The sequence below is a fragment of the Pelecanus crispus genome, chromosome 2, assembly GCF_030463565.1.
Source record: "Pelecanus crispus isolate bPelCri1 chromosome 2, bPelCri1.pri, whole genome shotgun sequence".
NCBI classification, from domain to species: Eukaryota; Metazoa; Chordata; class Aves; order Pelecaniformes; family Pelecanidae; genus Pelecanus; species Pelecanus crispus.
Window position 1 is genome coordinate 6,249,874 of NC_134644.1, and position 17,038 is coordinate 6,266,911.

Here is a 17,038-nt window from a genome sequence, read left to right on the forward strand (position 1 = left end):
ATGTCAGGCATCGGGGAAATTTTGAAAGCGGTTGGTGATTTTGGGCCATTTCAGAAATGGCTGGTGCTGCTCACTTCGTTTCCAGGCTTCAGTGTGGCTTTCCACCAGTTTTGCCAACTTTTTATGGTTCCACACGTGCCACATCACTGTGACACCAGCTGGATCCATGCCGTTGGCCCCAGACTGACGGAGGAAGAGCAGCTGAACCTCACCCTGCCCCGGGATGCAGATGGAGCGTACGAGCAGTGCTCCATGTACTCGCCGGTGGACTGGGACCTCGCCTCCATCGTGGCGTATGGCCTGAATGCCACGGAGAAATGCAGCAGTGGCTGGGTGTACCCCTCAGCACAACCACCATCCCTGCTGACCGAGGTCTGTAATCGTCTTTTGATGTGCCGGGGACGTGGAAGGGATGGGACACCCAAACGGCTGCCCTGTCCTGCAGTTCAGTCGAAGCTGGTGCAGGCCATGGTGCAGCTGGGCTGGGCTGCTAGTTTGGGGACCTTGGCTCCACCACCCAACACCCAGGTGTGGTCCTGGAGAGGTTGCAGGCAAGCAGGCTGTGATATAGATGTCGGCGGGACCACAGGCAGAGCCAGTGGAGACATTAATCACTTCTGGTGGGACCTTTTTGGTCTCCCTGCCCCAGCTGCCCCTCTGCAGACTGACGGTAACCTTCCATCTTGTCCCCATGTACAGCTTTGTGCTTTGGACACCCGGCCAGGGGAAGGAGGCAGGCTCAGCACTTGGTTTCTCCTCCCATGCATGGTGGGGAACTTGTCAGGGTGAGAGGCTGTGGGGTGTCTGCCTCGGGGTGTCAGTGTGGAGACCCCAGCTCAGGGTTGTTACGAACAGCCCGAGCACCTCACTGCTCCTCACTCTGGGTGGAGGTACCAGGTCTGATGAGGAGAGGAGAGCTTGCAAAGCCACACATCTGGCAGTCACCTGGAGCTTCAGCAACACCAACAGTGCTCCAGTGAGCAGGGCTAACCTTCTTTCAGTGCTTTCTGACCTCTCTGTTTCCTATACATATTCCTATATATATTTCCTACACATGCCCTCTGGATGCTGGCAGTTGCAGAACATCTCTTTAACAGAAACTGCTTGGCCTGGGAATCACTGTTGCACTCATCCTTTTTCCTTTGGGAGAGAAGGCAGTCTAGGAGAAGCAAGGTGCTGGGACTTCTGTCCCAAGCCCCAGTTTAAGCAAAACTTGCCAACCAGGAGGCTCCCCTGGGGGTACCTGGGCTGGAGGGGAGTCCAGCAGGTCCCAGTGTTTGGGAGAGGGGCACCACTGAGTGTCCCACAGGCTTGTCCCACCATTGACTTGTGTGCTATGTGCACACCATGGGAACTCACATCCTTGGAGGTGGGATCAGAAAGTGTCTGGAGCCTGTCGAGAGCAAAAGCAGCTCTATTTCCTTCCTGCAGTTTGACCTGGTGTGTGACAGAAAGGACCTGAACGACATCTCCCAGTCCATCTACATGATGGGGCTGTTCCTAGGATCCATGCTCTTCGGGCCATTAAGTGACAGGTGAGGAGACACAGCCACCCATCCAGGGTCTGTGCAAAGCCGGCAGTGCGCAGAGTAGCACACTGCTCCCAGCCTGGCTGGTCACTGCACCCTGTGCATTTTGTCACTGCTCCTCACTAACAGGGACCCTGACCAAAGTCCTCAGGTCCTGTGACGACATGGCCATAGTGGGGGTGGAAGGGAGAAGGGCACAACCTGTGCACAGGGTGCTTCACATGTCAACCGGGAGTCCAGTCTGAGCCTCATCACCCTCAAAAGAGGGCGATACGATCATGGTGTGACCCACTGAGCTCTTCTCCGTCTCCATGAGGTCACTCCAAGTACTAACTGTGTCTTCCCTCTTCCTCCACAGGATCGGCCGCCGACCAGTCATTCTGATTTCCGTCTTCCTCCAGGGCTTGTTTGGTGTAGGAACTGCCTTTGTGTCCCATTTCTATGTGTACATGGCCTTCAGATGTGTCGTGGGGGCTTCCGTGTCAGGGATCACCATGACAATACTGGCCTTAGGTGAGTGGGATGCCCATGCCTTGAGGCAGATAGATGTGGCCTCTCAAAATGCAATAGGAAATATCTGTAAAGAAATAAAAATCATCATGTGTGGCGTGAAAAACACCGTGGTTAGGACAGCTCTTGCTCTGCACTGTTCTTTGGCACTTTGGCATCTCCTCAACCCTGAGTGAGAACCACGGGGAGCATCTCTCCCACGCCAGTGCTCAGAGGAGGGCAAGGGGACAGCCTTCCAGCTCAGGAAGTCAGTGTGGGCAGAGAGCCAGTGGCTCTGGGACATGATCGATTTGGGCCCCAGCTCTGCCACGGTGAGGGGCTCTGTGGACGCTGAGAGCAAAGAGGTGATATACCTGAGCTTCATGTCCTCTGGCAGAGGACCAGGATACCCAGACAATAAGGAGAGGTGATGCATCTCATGAACCACTGGTGACTTGCATATGTGACTGATGCCAGAGCTGGTTGCTCCTCACCTCCAGGAGAGCTTTTCTCCAGGGAAAACACCCTGTATGTGTCAGGGGAAATCATTTGCATGGATAACTCTGAACCTTCATTCTTCTTCGCAGCTACAGAATGGGTCGGTGTCTCCTCCCGGCCAAAGGCAGTGCTTATTTCTCACTGCTGTTTCGCCATCGGACAGATGCTTCTGGCTGGTTTGAGTTACGGTATTCGCAACTGGAGGCTCCTGCAGATTGCGGGATCTGCTCCTATATTTGCCTTTTTCTTCTGCATTCAGTAAGTGGGATGCGGGCAGAGCTCCTTGCAGACAGGACAGCAGTGGGTGTGAGGGGTGGCAGTGAGGAGGCAGCAGCTCAGGAGCAGGCTGGGTCTTTCCCGTTATAGCACAGATGGTGGAGGGACTTCTGCAGAGCTCAGCACATCTTCCTGGGGCACTGGAGCCCTGAGAGCAGCAGCTGCTTTGCTTCAGCTCCCCAAATGTGGCCTTTGAAGCCTAAATGTAGGGCATTTAGACCCCCTCCATCACACATGATGCCCATGGCTTGCTGGACGTGGCCGCAAGGAGCTGGGCTGTGGGGAAACTCAGCAGGTCACGGCAGCATCTCCTGATTTCACCTCCTTGGCAGGGTGCTACCAGAATCAGCTCGGTGGCTGGTGACAAAAGGCAGAATAGAAGAAGCTAAGAAGGTCCTTCAGAAGGCAGCATCCACCAACAAGCGCACCATCCCACCAGCGCTCCTTGAGCAGGTACCTGTAATGGCACGGGGAACTGCTAGTTGTCTTCAGAGACGTTCCTCTGCGCTTGCGTTTGTAGCAGCCACTGGGGCTGAGGTCATCCGATAAACAGCTTTCCATGCCCACTGGGGATGATTTGGGGAGGGACTGTGGGTGATTCCGGCTTCAGCTGCGTTGTACAGAGATGAAGTCAGGGAAGAGGCACAGCTTGTGCTGAGGCTCAGCCTGGAGCTTTCTGGAGTCCACCTTGGGACGCGGAAAGGCCTCAAATGCTTCCCTGGCTTTCCTTCTGTGAGGACTGCAGGAGTGTTGAGGATGAGCACGAGGTCTCTGTTTAGGCTGTGGTTTTCCATGTCTAAATGCCCAAAGCGGCAGCAGGGGTTTCCTCCTTGCCCACCCCAAAGTCCCTACCTTGGGGAAATGTTCATGCCGAGGAACCTCTGTGCCACCAAACTACTGTGCTGGGCACCCAGAGCACAGGCACAGGAGCCCAGCCCCACTGGGCTGCCTGCCCTCCCAGAGCAGTTTGGGGTCACAAGCCTGTCCCACTGAGGCGATCCTTTGGCTGCAGATGGAAAAGGAGCTAGCCATGGGTTTCCTTTGCCTGGTTTGACTCTTTGGCTTTCTGCATTTTGAAGCTGAAGCCTGAGACACAGACCAAGTCTGGAGGTACACTGGATCTCTTTCGGAAGAAGCACCTCCGGAAGGTGACTTTAATCATGTCGTGCACCTGGTAAGAAATTCTCTGGTCTTCTCTTTCTGAGCTCCTAGGTGAATAAAAGAAGGTATTGATTGTTAGTCATAACAGTAAATTTACCTTGGGGTTTTTGGGTGTTATTGATGGATATTTCTGTTTCTGGCTATTCAAGATGCTATGCGGTTTGTGGGAAAAGTTAGAGCCATTCCAGCCTTGGCAATCCTATGGACTTGGTCTGGTTTTATGTCCCCTTGGAAATGCTGTGGCTTGGTCAAAATGTTGTCATTGGAGATCAATATTGTATTTGCTCATGGCCAATAGATATGCTCAGTGCCACCATGCCCGACTTTCAGGTTTGTGAACAGCCTTGTCTACTATGGGCTGAGTCTGAACGTGACAAATTTTGGTCTGGACATCTACCTGACACAGCTTGCGTTTGGAGCAGTGGAAATCCCAGCTCGTATTGGTTGTATCTTCACGCTGCAGTGGTTCGGGAGGAAGAAAACCCAGGCTGTTCTCCTGCTGCTGAGCGGCCTAGTGTGTCTGATCATCACTGGCATCCCTGAAGGTGAAAAACCTCTTCCCATCCTGAGAGGAAAACCTCTGGGACAGGGAGGCACAGAGCCCCAACCCTTCACTTTCTGGTGCAGGTCCTGTCCTCCCAGCCAGGCTGGCTCACATCTCTCAGGGTTTGAGCTGACCCTGGTGCCATGGCCACAAGGGACTTGGTCAACTCCCCAAGGCCCATTCTGATCAGCAAACCTTTGCCTGCTGATTGTGTTAGGATAAGGTAGAGCTGAGCCTGGTAGACCACCTATTAGTAGGCTTGTCCTCCAGGAAAATTAATACCTGGGGAGGTGAGGTGATGGATGCAAAGTGCACTGAAGGTGGCCCCCAGCCAGAGCTGTTCCTCGGTCCATGTTCAGGCACTGTTCAGAGGTGATGGCTCCCTGCAGGCGACACAGTTGTTGCTGTGCATCCCAAGCCTCCATCCCGAGCAGCGCTGGGCCCTCCTTCATCTCACAACAGTGGTCTTTCTGCCTCCCCTCAGACCAGCCGGGGGTGACCACCATCCTGGCCATCATTGGCAAGTTTACTGCCTCAGCCTCCTTCTCCACCTCCTACGTCTACTCTGCAGAGCTCTTCCCCACGGTCGTCAGGTGAGGTCTCCCCATGCATCGGAGCTTCCCTCTGCCATGGCTGGCGGCAGTGGTGGGCAAGAGCCCCGTTGTCCCCATGGCTGCACTTGGTCCCATGGTGGCCTGGGGGTGGGGGCAAGCCCTGCCCACGTCTCCTGCTGCCCCTCGCTCCCCCAGGCAGACCGGCGTGGGGCTGTGCTCAATGTCAGCACGGGTGGCGGGGATCATGGCCCCGCTGATCCGCCTCCTGGGCCAGTACCACCGGGCCATCCCCATGATCATCTTCGGGAGTGCGCCTGTGGTGGGGGGGCTGCTCTGCATCCTGCTGCCTGAGACCCGTGACACTGACCTGGCGGATGACACAGGGGGCGGCCACCCCCCAGCTGAGGTGGGTGGCCAGCGGGTGCCTCTTGGGCAGGGAAATGGGGTGCCAGCGTTGTGGGAGGCCATCGGCATTGCATGGGCTGCTGCTGGGGGTTTCTTTGAGGGCTTACAGTGATGGGAGAGCAGGGAGTGGGGCTGCCCCACTGCAGAGGGAGGGGAGGAGGCGCCATAACCCTGCCCATGGTGGTCATCCCTTCGTTCCTGTCCTTGGAATGGAAGGACTGCAGGAGCGGCCAATGCTTCGCTTGGCTCACCACCTGTCCTTCTACCGGGGAAGGGCTGGTGCCTTGCAGCCATGTCCTCTGGCTTTCAGCCTTGCATAGCTCCCAGCACCCCATTGCCCATGGGACAGGGTAGAATTGCACCCCGATGCTTTTACTGGGAGAAGGGTGTCCATGGAGGCCCAGAGAGTGAGTAGTGAATGGGAAGCCAAGTTGCTAAAGGCTGCATGGCTCAGAGAAGGCTGCCATCGGATCGTAACGGGCCTTTCTTTGCTTTTAAACACATTTCCCTTTCATTAGGTCTGTGAAAATGCCAACAGCAGCTCTGAAAATGGACACATGAAAGGAAAAGATGGTGGCCAAGACAATGAGTACACAAAGACCACTCACTTCTAGCTGGACCTGCAAGCGGCTGTAGCTAAAGGCAACCTAGTGCTGTGCTGGCACTGAGGACAGGCAGGGTCTCCATTTGCAGGACACCACCACCTCTCAAATGCTCACTGCCAATTCTTGTTTTTCCTTTTCTTTCTTGCCTTCCTGTATCTCCCTCTATAGCTTGTCCTCAGGCACTGCATGCTGCCTCTGGCTTTCAACAGTGCTCTTGCTGGAGAAAATCTGATGCTTTTCATTTAAGGGAAAAAAGAAAAAACAGAAACCAGGATGGGGGCAACATTTTGTCTTCTTTTTTCCTGTCCCATCTCCAGGAATGTGAGACTGTAAACTATGTCCAAATGAGACACCTGCTAGAGCATTGAATAGACTTGCAACTGAGTACTGTGCTCACTAAAGAGAAAGCCAGAGCAAGATGCAGCGCTGAAAACAATCTCACGCTTGCAAGGAGTGATTTCTCTTGACTGTCTAGCATGATCTTCTCACCCTCTCTTAAAAACACTCCTTTTTATTCTTTTTTTTTAAAAATTTGAGACACTCAGCTGAGAAAAAAAAGATGTGATGGAAGAAACAGCAAGCAGCGAGCAAAGATGTCTAACAGGCAGCAGAATTTTCGCCTTAGCGTTGGTGGCTTTGAATTAAAGCATGTCATGATGCTTTGTGCACAGAAAATTTTGCTGTCGGGCTGTGGTGTAGGACCCCATTAATTTGTCTGTTCTAGGAAACCGAGAGACATTGTGGCAGCTGGTCTCTTAGAAGACAGTGCAAATCTTTCTGGGAACTATCAGGTCTATTCTTACCCTGTTCCAGTCTATTCCTTCTTGCTGTATTCATTTCTGTCTTTAAATGGTTTAGGACCACTTTTTTCTTATACTATGAAGAAAAAACATGTGCTTCTCCTTCTCTTATCTCCTATCCCTCAAGATTTCTTTCTTTTGCTACTGGCTTGGTACAGATGAAGTCCAGAAGTTATACGGTGGTGCTGCTCCAGCTTTGTCTGTATACATGTCTGTCTGCCTGTTTTCCATGGATCAAAGCACCCCACGGATATGCAGTTTGATGAAGACAGAGTTTTGGACAAAATCAGTGACATGAGACAATGTCCCATCAGGAGGGTGGTGCTATCTTCTCTCTGGCACTGCTTTTCAAAGGATTTGCTGTGGTGCCCTGTTTAGTGGCCCCAAGTACAGAGGAGCTTGGTCCTTTGCCCGAGGGCACTCTTTCCTTCGCAAAGCCTGGGGGCTGCCTCCTTCTGGCTTTTATGGAAAATAAGGCATTGAGGGTAAAGGCTGAGGGAAGAGCTTGGGGCAAAATGCATAGTCATTGAGAGAACCATGTGTCCTTTTGGGAATTCTGCTCTGAGACTGTGTTTCAGCTCACTTCATAAATAAAGGTGTCCAAGCACATCTGATATACTTCTGCTTCCATCTCATTCACGCCTCCAGCAGGCTGAAGATCCGTTTCATCTGCTTTTCTCTAGATCACTGCACCTGGTTAGTTTGAGGACCACTGGATGGTACACTTCTGGCTGAAAAGCACCTGAATAGCTTGACTCATGATGTTACGCTCAGCTCAGCAGAAATGGGAGGATGGCCAGTGGTTTTGCTGTGCCTTAATGTCACTGCTACCTGGTCCACACATGGTCTTGCGCTGTAATAAGTAGAGCTCACAGTACAGAGTTGAGCTAAGTGTTGTGGAATAGCATGCGAGAATGCAAACACACTTGCATGCATACAATGGGATGTTTTGGGCTCTCATCATGATGAAGCTATGGGCAAAGGGTAAAAAGTGCCTCAAGCGACCTGCAGGGAAAACTGAGGGAAAGAGGATGACCCCATAGCCAAGGGGAATGGGCCAAAAGGCTGAGGAGAAGGTGAGGACAAAAAGGGGTAGCAAGGTTTAGCTGGGCAGAGCAGATGCAAGACCTTAATAGAGCGGCTTACCAAGCCATGACTGGAGGGCCAGTTGTGGGAAGGTGTTGAAGGCGGCAATGGTAAGCAAATGCCAGGGAGACTGTAAAGGGTTTGCTAAGGCATACTGATTAATGTCCAAGCCTTCTTCAGGCCCTCCTATGTCAGACATGGGAGTGAGGCCCTGCTTCTGCACCTACACCCACTCATGCCTGCCTGTGTTCAGGTCAGAACCTCTCGACCTCCATTTCCCCTTTGGGGGAGACCCAGGTTCAGGTACCAGAACCTCCCCACTGCTGAGGAAGCTGGTCAGGCAGGGCCAGAGGTATATATGGCGTGGAGGGGCAGCAGAGCCTGGCTTGGTCCTGTTCCCTGAGGTGAGGCCAGGAGCTATGGGGCAAAGCAGCTCCTGTTGCCAGAGGAGCCCCACAGGGACAACCAAGACAATCAGCACATCCTCGGGGTCAGTGACACCAGCAAACTGTGCTGCAACCCTGACTCCTGGCTGTGGGGCAGAGGTGTCAGGATCCTGAGCTTTGCCCTTTGGCTAGAGGACATTGTCCTCTCCTTCCTCCCAGCCCCATGCTGGGAAGGGCCCAGGTCCATGACTGGAGCAAAGCTTGCAGAAAGGGACCCAGCAGGGAATGGCTGAGGAGGTGAGGAGAAGCAGCATTCATGCTGCTCTCATGACTCTGTGCCATGAGTCAGTGCCAAAGCCCAGATCCTGCAAATGCCCGGCCCCATCTCCAGGCACGGCCAGGTCCCATGCGATGCTGGGGAGATCTTGTGCACCAAAGCCAAAGCACAAGATGAATATCACCTCCAGGCCTGTCTGGCCCAAACATGGGACGCACCAGCCTTCAAAACACCGTTTACTACAGCACAAAGCAATTGGAAGCAAAAGGCTGCTACAAACCTGAGTGACCAGTCTGATGCTTAAACCAAGACTAGCGCTGTGGTTTGAGGAGATGGCGTCATGAGAGGGCCCCAGTTACATTCTCTGCTTGCAAACAAGTGGTGCAGGAGAGGAGGCCACCCTTCTCTCTCTTTTGCGTGACACTAGATGCCTCTAAAATGTTGTGGCTGAGCTGGCAGCAGCCAGCCAAGGTCACTGTTAAAGGCTGACCATGACTGGGGGAAGCTGTCCAGCTGCCCACTCAGTTTAACTGACATTGAATTGCAGAGTACACCACACAATTCAGGAAACTTCCACAGCTGCTAGTAGAGAAAATAAATACAGATTGTTCATCAGAAGTCTTGAAAAAAAAGAAGTCCTAATTGAACTCAGTCATTCTGCTTTAACACTCTGTTTCTGCATTGTTTGTGGCTGATGGAAACCAAACACGTTTCCATCTGTGTGTTAAATTACAGGCTTACAATTTCTGTGTAGAAAACACTCCAGAGCCAATAGCAGTTACAAAGGCCAACTGTGAAACAGTAGGGAAAAAAAAAATCAACACCATTTATTATTCACATATTGCATTACAAGTGTCTCTTATCAAACTCAGAGTATAATTTATATTATTCATGTAGAAACTCAAATTCAACACCACATAGAAATAAAAGCTAAATACGTGTGTGACAGGGTTTCAGTGACATCCTGATCAAACGTCGAGGCTTGGACCGACGAGAAGGCTGACGGCCCAAGCCATTAGTGCAGGAGGGACACAGCCCGGCGCTCGCTTGCCCAGTACGACCACTCTACTGGCACTTCTTTATTGCTGTAAAACACGACAGGGATGGTTCCACGGGTACCAGTTTGCAAAGGACTGGGAAACACGTCGGGAGGACTCGCGCAGCCCGGCATAAAAGACTGGGTTTGAGGAACGGTTTGAAGTGCATCTTTTCCAAACACAGAGTGACACAGATCTCCTCTCCCTCTGACCACGACTATTTTGTTGATCATCTGAAAGACCAGTTTCCAGACAAAATTGCCTCATTGGCCCGCTTTAAGAAAGAATGGATCAGACTAGACCTTTAGTATATGCCTGTCCATTCATCACTTGCTCTCCGAGCACGTGTAGAAGTCCTTCTCCAAGTCTACTCTATCTTCTGTGGTGTCTCTCTTGGACAAAATGTCCAGTCCCCTGCAGCTGAAGAGAAGAAGGAAAGAGGAAGAAATGATTCTGTTTCCATCCTGGTTTCTGACGTATTTCTCTTTGCCTTAAATTTGCACCTTTACATTTTTTTTGCCGTAAATTCAGAGCTCCAGGTACCCACCTCAGCTGGGGGGCAGCTGCCCCTGTGTCATCCGCCAGGTCAGTGCCACGGGTCTCAGGCAGCAGGATGCAGAGCAGCCCCCCCACCACGGGGGCACTCCCGAAGATGGCCATGGGGATGGCCCGGTGGTACTGGCCCAGGAGGCGGATCAGCGGGGCCATGATCCCTGCCACCCGTGCTGACATCGAGCAGAGCCCCACGCCGGTCTGCCTGGGGGAGCAAGGGTCAGTGGGAGGTGTGGGCAGGGCTCAGCATCCCCTGGGCCACCATGGGACTGAGTGTGGCCATGGGGACAACGGGGCTCTTGCCCACCCCTGCCACCAGCCATGGCAGAGGGAAGCTCCGATGCATAGGGAGACCTCACCTGACGACCGTGGGGAAGAGCTCTGCGGAGTAGACGTAGGAGGTGGAGAAGGAGGCTGTGGCTGTAAACTTGCCAATGATGGCCAAGACGGTGGTTGCCACAGCCTGGTCTGAGGGGAGGAAGAGATACTGCCACTGTGACCTCCATGGGGAAGGTTCAGTTGGGACCAAAGGTCTCTGCAGTGGGATTTCTTGGGACAGCCCTTCTAATGGACTTACCAAGCAAATCTACCACCTAACACATTGGAAATCATTCATAGTACACCCTTTCCTGGAAAGTACCCTCTGGACAACTGGCAATGAGAAGCCAGATTTCTCCTGAGGCTTTGGACATTTCCTAAATCTGCAACTGGAGTGAGCCACTGAGCCACTGCAAGTCTTTGGGGAGTGTTTAGTTGGAAATATCACATGCATGAGCTTGAAAGCATTGTGCAGCCCCTGTCTTTCCTTCAGCCTTACTCACAGCACTAGCACAGCAGCAGGGGTGAGACTATGAACTGCGGCAATGTGTAAGCAGAACAGATAAGGGCGGGGTATTTGCTTTTCCTGTTCATCTAAATAAGGGAGACATGGTGACTTTTAAAATGCCTCTTCTGCAACACCTTTCTGAGAGGAGGTGGTGGTGTGTTGTAGGTGGAGGTGGTGGTGTCTAGTGGGTGGTGGTGTGTAATGGATACTGCCTGCCAAGGGCCAGGAACTGTGGAAGGACCAGGCATAGCTCTGAAGGAGAAGAAAAAGTCATGCAGAGAGGAAGCCAGCACGTTGGGAACGCAGTCCCTCGGGCTGTGGCACTTGAGGCAGCGAGTGTGGGTCTGTGGCCAGCTGGGCTGTGAGGATGGGTCTGAAGCAGGATAGAGCTGGCTGGGGCTCTGCCCGGCTGTGCTCTTGGGTTGGGAAGAGGTTGTTCACCTTCAGGGATGCCAGTGATGACAAGACACATCACGCCAGACAGCAGGAGGAGAACGGCCTGGGTTTTCTTCCTCCCAAACCACTGCAGCAGGAAAATGCAGCAAAATCGAGCTGGTAACTCCACAGCCCCAAAGGCAAACTGCGTCAGGTAGATGTCCAGACCAAAACTTGTCACATTAAGGCTCAGCCCATAGTAGACAAAGCTGTCTGCAAACCTGAAATTCAAATAAAGCGGAATGGAACATGTAACCAGACGGGTTTTCCAGGGGTTTATCCTCAAAAATTAGGATGGTTAGGCCACACACAACTTATTTAAACTCCCAGCAATCTCTGTTTTGCTTCTAGTCACCACCTGTGATAGTATTGTGGGATGTGGTTACATGAGATAAAGCAATATGGATCCCCATGTGGTCAGCAACTTTTAGATTGCACCTATAACTTCTAGGGGGACACAAAACTACCCCAAGGTCCAGGGATTGCCAAAAGTGAGAATTACTCCAGCCTTTCTCACAAAACCTGCAGCATCTTCAATAATCAACTTCTCTCCATGCCCAGATAAGGTAGATCTGGTCTAACATGGGGAGACAGAGAGACAGCAGATGAACACATACATAAACATGACCCCCAAAATCACGTGAAGTGAATTTACAGTTCTTGTCAACCCTCAATCTCTTCTTTTCTTCACCTACAAGTTTAGAAAGAGGGGACCAGGGGATGTCTTACCAGGCGCACGACATGATTAAAGTCACCTTCCGGAGGTGCTTCTTCCGAAAGAGATCCAGCGTACCTCCAGACTTGGTCTGTGTCTCAGGCTTCAGCTTCAAAATGCAGAAAGCCAAAGAGTCAAACCAGGCAAAGGAAACCCATGGCTAGCTCCTTTTCCATCTGCAGCCAAAGGAACGCCTCAGTGGGACAGGCTTGTGACCCCAAACTGCTCTGGGAGGGCAGGCAGCCCAGTGGGGCTGGGCTCCTGTGCCTGTGCTCTGGGTGCCCAGCACAGTAGTTTGGTGGCACAGAGGTTCCTCGGCATGAACATTTCCCCAAGGTAGGGACTTTGGGGTGGGCAAGGAGGAAACCCCTGCTGCCGCTTTGGGCATTTAGACATGGAAAACCACAGCCTAAACAGAGACCTCGTGCTCATCCTCAACACTCCTGCAGTCCTCACAGAAGGAAAGCCAGGGAAGCATTTGAGGCCTTTCCGCGTCCCAAGGTGGACTCCAGAAAGCTCCAGGCTGAGCCTCAGCACAAGCTGTGCCTCTTCCCTGACTTCATCTCTGTACAACGCAGCTGAAGCCGGAATCACCCACAGTCCCTCCCCAAATCATCCCCAGTGGGCATGGAAAGCTGTTTATCGGATGACCTCAGCCCCAGTGGCTGCTACAAACGCAAGCGCAGAGGAACGTCTCTGAAGACAACTAGCAGTTCCCCGTGCCATTACAGGTACCTGCTCAAGGAGCGCTGGTGGGATGGTGCGCTTGTTGGTGGATGCTGCCTTCTGAAGGACCTTCTTAGCTTCTTCTATTCTGCCTTTTGTCACCAGCCACCGAGCTGATTCTGGTAGCACCCTGCCAAGGAGGTGAAATCAGGAGATGCTGCCGTGACCTGCTGAGTTTCCCCACAGCCCAGCTCCTTGCGGCCACGTCCAGCAAGCCATGGGCATCATGTGTGATGGAGGGGGTCTAAATGCCCTACATTTAGGCTTCAAAGGCCACATTTGGGGAGCTGAAGCAAAGCAGCTGCTGCTCTCAGGGCTCCAGTGCCCCAGGAAGATGTGCTGAGCTCTGCAGAAGTCCCTCCACCATCTGTGCTATAACGGGAAAGACCCAGCCTGCTCCTGAGCTGCTGCCTCCTCACTGCCACCCCTCACACCCACTGCTGTCCTGTCTGCAAGGAGCTCTGCCCAGCTCCTGCTTACCAGATGTAGAAGAAAAGGACAACCATTGGAGCAGATCCTGCAATCTCCAGGAGCCTCCAGTTGCGAATACCGTAACTCAAACCAGCCAGAAGCATCTGTCCGATGGCAACAAAGCAGTGAGAAATAAGCACTGCCTTTGGCCGGGAGGAGACACCGACCCATTCTGTAGCTGCGAAGAAGAATGAAGGTTCAGGGTCACCCTTTTCAAAACATGCAGGTCTATCTTTTGCTATTGCATCTTTTGATGCCACATCTGTCTGCCTCAGGGCAGGGGCATCCTACTCACCCAAAGCCAAAGTAGTAATCAGAAGTCCTGACACTGAAGCCCCCATGACACATCTGAAGGCCATGTACACATAGAAATGGGGCACAAAGGCAGTTCCTACACCAAACAAGCACTGGAGGAGGATGGAGAGCAGAAAGATTGGCCGACGGCCTACCCTGTGGAGGAAGAGGGAAGACACAGTTGGTATCTGGAGAGACCCCATGGGGATGGGGAAGAGCCCAGGTGGAATACAAAGTGATCGGAGAACCATTCACACCAGATGAGATTTGACATCCATGTGAACAAAGCTTATTTATAAACCCCAGGAAATAACCAGCAGGAAAAGCCGCATCTCACTTTTGACCCATTGTAGTGCTAGAAAAGGCAAAAGGAGGTGCTTCTAAAGGAGCCAGCCCTTGAAGGCGCCCCATGTCCTCTCTCTTGAGAGTAGTGAGGATCAGACTGAAATGGACTGTAGTGCTGTGAGGCACCTTGTACACATGCTGTGCCCTTCTCCCTTCCATGTCCCCTGTGTGGACATGTCCTCTAGGGAGCTGAGGACTTTGGTCCAGGACACCATGAGCTGAGCAGAGCCACAGGAAGGAGGGACACAGCTGAAGCTGTGCACACCTGTGCACAACTCTATGTCCAAATGTAGGTTTATGGGATTCCTGGAGACACCCTTGGGTAGCTGAGACACGAGCAGGGGCTAGACCTGTGGTTCCTGAAGGACACCCCCATAAGGCTGTATCTGGCCTCCCCCTCTTTTTAACCCTCAGACATCTACAGACACGTCAGGTGGCACCAGATGCCCTTGCTCAGGCAAGGGAATCGAGTCCTGCGGAGGGAGTATTTAACGCTCAGTGCATGGACATCTTGAACTCTCGGCTGGGCTGTTTCTGGGTGCTGGGCAATAACTCTGGGAAGGTGGCTGTGTTTCCTCACCTGTCACTTAGTGGCCCAAAGATCACAGCTCCTAGGAGAAGCCCCACCATGTAGACGGACTGGGAGATGTCATTCAGGTCCTTCCTGTCACACACCAGGTCAAACTGGAGGAAGGAAACACAGCTGCTTTTGCTCTTGACAGACCCCAGGTGCTTTCTGAGGGTGGGCAACTTTTCTGGTCCATGGTGGACCCAGAAGTTGGGTGCCCAAGCTCTCACTCCAGTCCCTGGGAGCAGAGAACCCACCCCCAAGGAGATGAGCCTCCATGGTGTGCATGTAGGACACAAGTCAGAGGTGGGACAGGCATATGAGGTGCTCAGCCTGCCTCTTCATCATGGTGCACATCTCCCGAGTGCTGGGACCTGCAGGACTCCCCTCCAACCCAGACATCCCTGAGGGAGCCTCCTGGTTGGCAAGATTTGCTTAAAGTGGGACCTTTGGATAAGAGTCCTAGCAGCCTGCTTCTCTGGCTGTAAAGGCAGGACAGGGTAGAAGGATGAGAAGGGCAGAAGAGCAGTGTTTTCTCTGGTACAAGAGGACTGGTGCAGGAGTGGGAAGGGATGCAGCAGCTGCTGAAGAGCCTCTAGAGAAGCTGGCTGTGAGATGGACACAGTGCTCCAGGGACCCCAAGGAGCCTTTGCAAATGCCAGAGGCTGGACTCTCTCCTCTGGTTTCAGCTCAGAGGAAGGTACTTGCTAAAAGTGCTGGAGCTGGGAGTGAGGAAAGGACGGAGGGAGGGAGGAAGAAGGGAGGAATGAGGGAAGGTGAGAGCGGAATAGCAGTCCAGGGAGGGAGAAGTTGGGGATGCTGATAGACGGAGCTTTTGCTCAACTGCATGGCCCATGGGGTGTCTTGTTTCAGCCCTGAAGGTCTGTGGAGGCCCCAGAAATATCAACGACAAGCTCTTGGAAGGTAAATGTGTTTCACAGAGAAGGTGATGTGAGGAGAACCAGGCTGAAGAATAAGGGAAACTGGCAGGGTGACCCAAAAGGTCCCTCCAGGCAAAATACATCATGGGCTCAAGGGCCAGGATATTGGAAAGGGGGGGGATGGTGGGCAGAGCATGTGCTGGACTCATGCCCTCACCATCTCTGCCTGTGGCCCCTCTGGGCATCTACATCATGGTCTTCCTGCAACAACCTCCCAAGGATTACAGCTGCAATCTGTGTGATGGAGCCATGGTCCCCCAGTACCTGGTGTAAATCTCAGCCTGACTGCACAACAGCTGGCACTGGCTTACCAAACTACAGGACAGGATATACCCATCCCTTCCCTTCCATGTCCCTGGCACATCAAAAGACGATTACAGACCTCGGTCAGCAGGGATGGTGGTTGTGCTGAGGGGTACACCCAGCCACTGCTGCATTTCTCCGTGGCGTTCAGGCCATACGCCACGATGGAGGCGAGGTCCCGGTCCACCGGTGAGTACATGGAGCACTGCTCGTACGCCCCGTCTGCATCCCGGGGCAGGGTGAGGTTCAGCTGCTCTTCCTCCGTCAGGTTGGGGCCAATGGCACGGATCCAGCTGGTGTCACAATGATGAGGCACATCCACAACCATGAACACTTGGCCAATCATTTGGAAAGGACTAAGAAGTAGTGGGAGGGAAAGGAACAGTACCAGCAATTTCTGATATAGCCCAAACTCCCCCAGAGCACTTATAAAATCTCCAAACTCAGCCATGGTGACTATCTCTATGGCCAGGCTGCACTAGGGCACATTGCTTAAATAGGCAAATATTAATGTTTAAGCTATGTGAGCACTAAACCCCTAATCAGGCGTGATAAAATGAGCACTTGTATCAGCACGTTTGTCCATTACAATGACATACTACAGTCCTCCAGGGTGTACTTTGGCACCAGCCATTCCCTTCCTGTTCTTGGGGCCAGAACAAAGGTGCCAGAGCATTGGCAGTCTTGGGGACAGTGTGGGGACAGCTTTTCTTGTCCCAGCCCAGAGTGTCTCCCCAGGCCTCCTGAAGGCAACTATGCTGCAGCACAAGGTTTTCATCCAAGACATGAAGTCGTGACTCTGCAAATGAGAGCTAATTTTCCTATGTGTGGTGAAACAAACTGAGTAAATTTGCTGCTCTCATTAATGGCTTAATGGATATATAACCCACCCCAGAGACTGCAGGAAAGAGAAGCAGAAAAGCAGTTCTCCTCTGGACCAGGAAATATGGCTGGTTGTCAAGTAAACTTGGTCTTGACAGCTGCGTCCTAAGCTGTCGGTTTTGATTTGCCCCATGTAGAAACCCTGGTTAGCCATAAAACTAGATCTGAACTGCAGTGTCTTGGGGAGAAGCCTAAAATAGATTTGGCTTAGAGAGTACTCTTAAGAAAAACATAGCACATTATCCACAGAGACATACAGAGCACAGAGGATTTGAGGATAAGAAATGACACCAGCTTGGTTTTGCCCGAGGTTCTGATGTCACTTGAAAAGCA

The 17,038-nt window shown here is 52.5% G+C and overlaps 2 protein-coding genes across 2 annotated transcripts; one reads left to right on the forward strand and one right to left on the reverse strand.

Annotated features, from left to right (window-relative positions):
- LOC104032668 (solute carrier family 22 member 13) lies at nt 1–6,070 on the forward strand. The gene is made up of 10 exons (XM_075705845.1): nt 1–372; nt 1,432–1,535; nt 1,888–2,042; nt 2,606–2,774; nt 3,125–3,245; nt 3,872–3,966; nt 4,284–4,498; nt 4,982–5,090; nt 5,247–5,457; nt 5,975–6,070. The coding sequence occupies exons 1-10, from the start codon at nt 1–3 to the stop codon at nt 6,068–6,070; spliced, it is 1,647 nt and encodes a 548-aa protein (XP_075561960.1).
- A 3,903-nt stretch (nt 6,071–9,973) lies between these two features.
- LOC104031813 (solute carrier family 22 member 13-like) lies at nt 9,974–16,274 on the reverse strand. The gene is made up of 10 exons (XM_075706546.1): nt 15,903–16,274; nt 14,592–14,695; nt 13,668–13,822; nt 13,382–13,550; nt 12,911–13,031; nt 12,190–12,284; nt 11,467–11,681; nt 10,559–10,667; nt 10,195–10,404; nt 9,974–10,067 (listed from the first exon to the last, which is right to left on the reverse strand). The coding sequence occupies exons 1-10, from the start codon at nt 16,272–16,274 to the stop codon at nt 9,974–9,976; spliced, it is 1,644 nt and encodes a 547-aa protein (XP_075562661.1).
- Nucleotides 16,275–17,038: the final 764 nt, after the last annotated feature.

Excerpts from the sequence above, each read along its gene's own strand:
- LOC104032668 (XM_075705845.1), top strand. The coding sequence starts at position 1 with ATGTCAGGCATCGGGGAAATTTTGAAAGCGGTTGGTGATTTTGGGCCA. Across the intron at positions 3,967-4,283 it reads TTAATCATGTCGTGCACCTG|GTTTGTGAACAGCCTTGTCT; the intron begins GTAAGAAATTCT and ends CCCGACTTTCAG. Across the intron at positions 5,458-5,974 it reads GCGGCCACCCCCCAGCTGAG|GTCTGTGAAAATGCCAACAG; the intron begins GTGGGTGGCCAG and ends CCCTTTCATTAG.
- LOC104031813 (XM_075706546.1), bottom strand. The coding sequence starts at position 16,274 with ATGGCTGAGTTTGGAGATTTTATAAGTGCTCTGGGGGAGTTTGGGCTA. Across the intron at positions 13,032-13,381 it reads GTCCTTTTCTTCTACATCTG|GGTGCTACCAGAATCAGCTC; the intron begins GTAAGCAGGAGC and ends CCTCCTTGGCAG. Across the intron at positions 10,668-11,466 it reads CATCACTGGCATCCCTGAAG|ACCAGGCTGTGGCAACCACC; the intron begins GTGAACAACCTC and ends TCCTCCCCTCAG.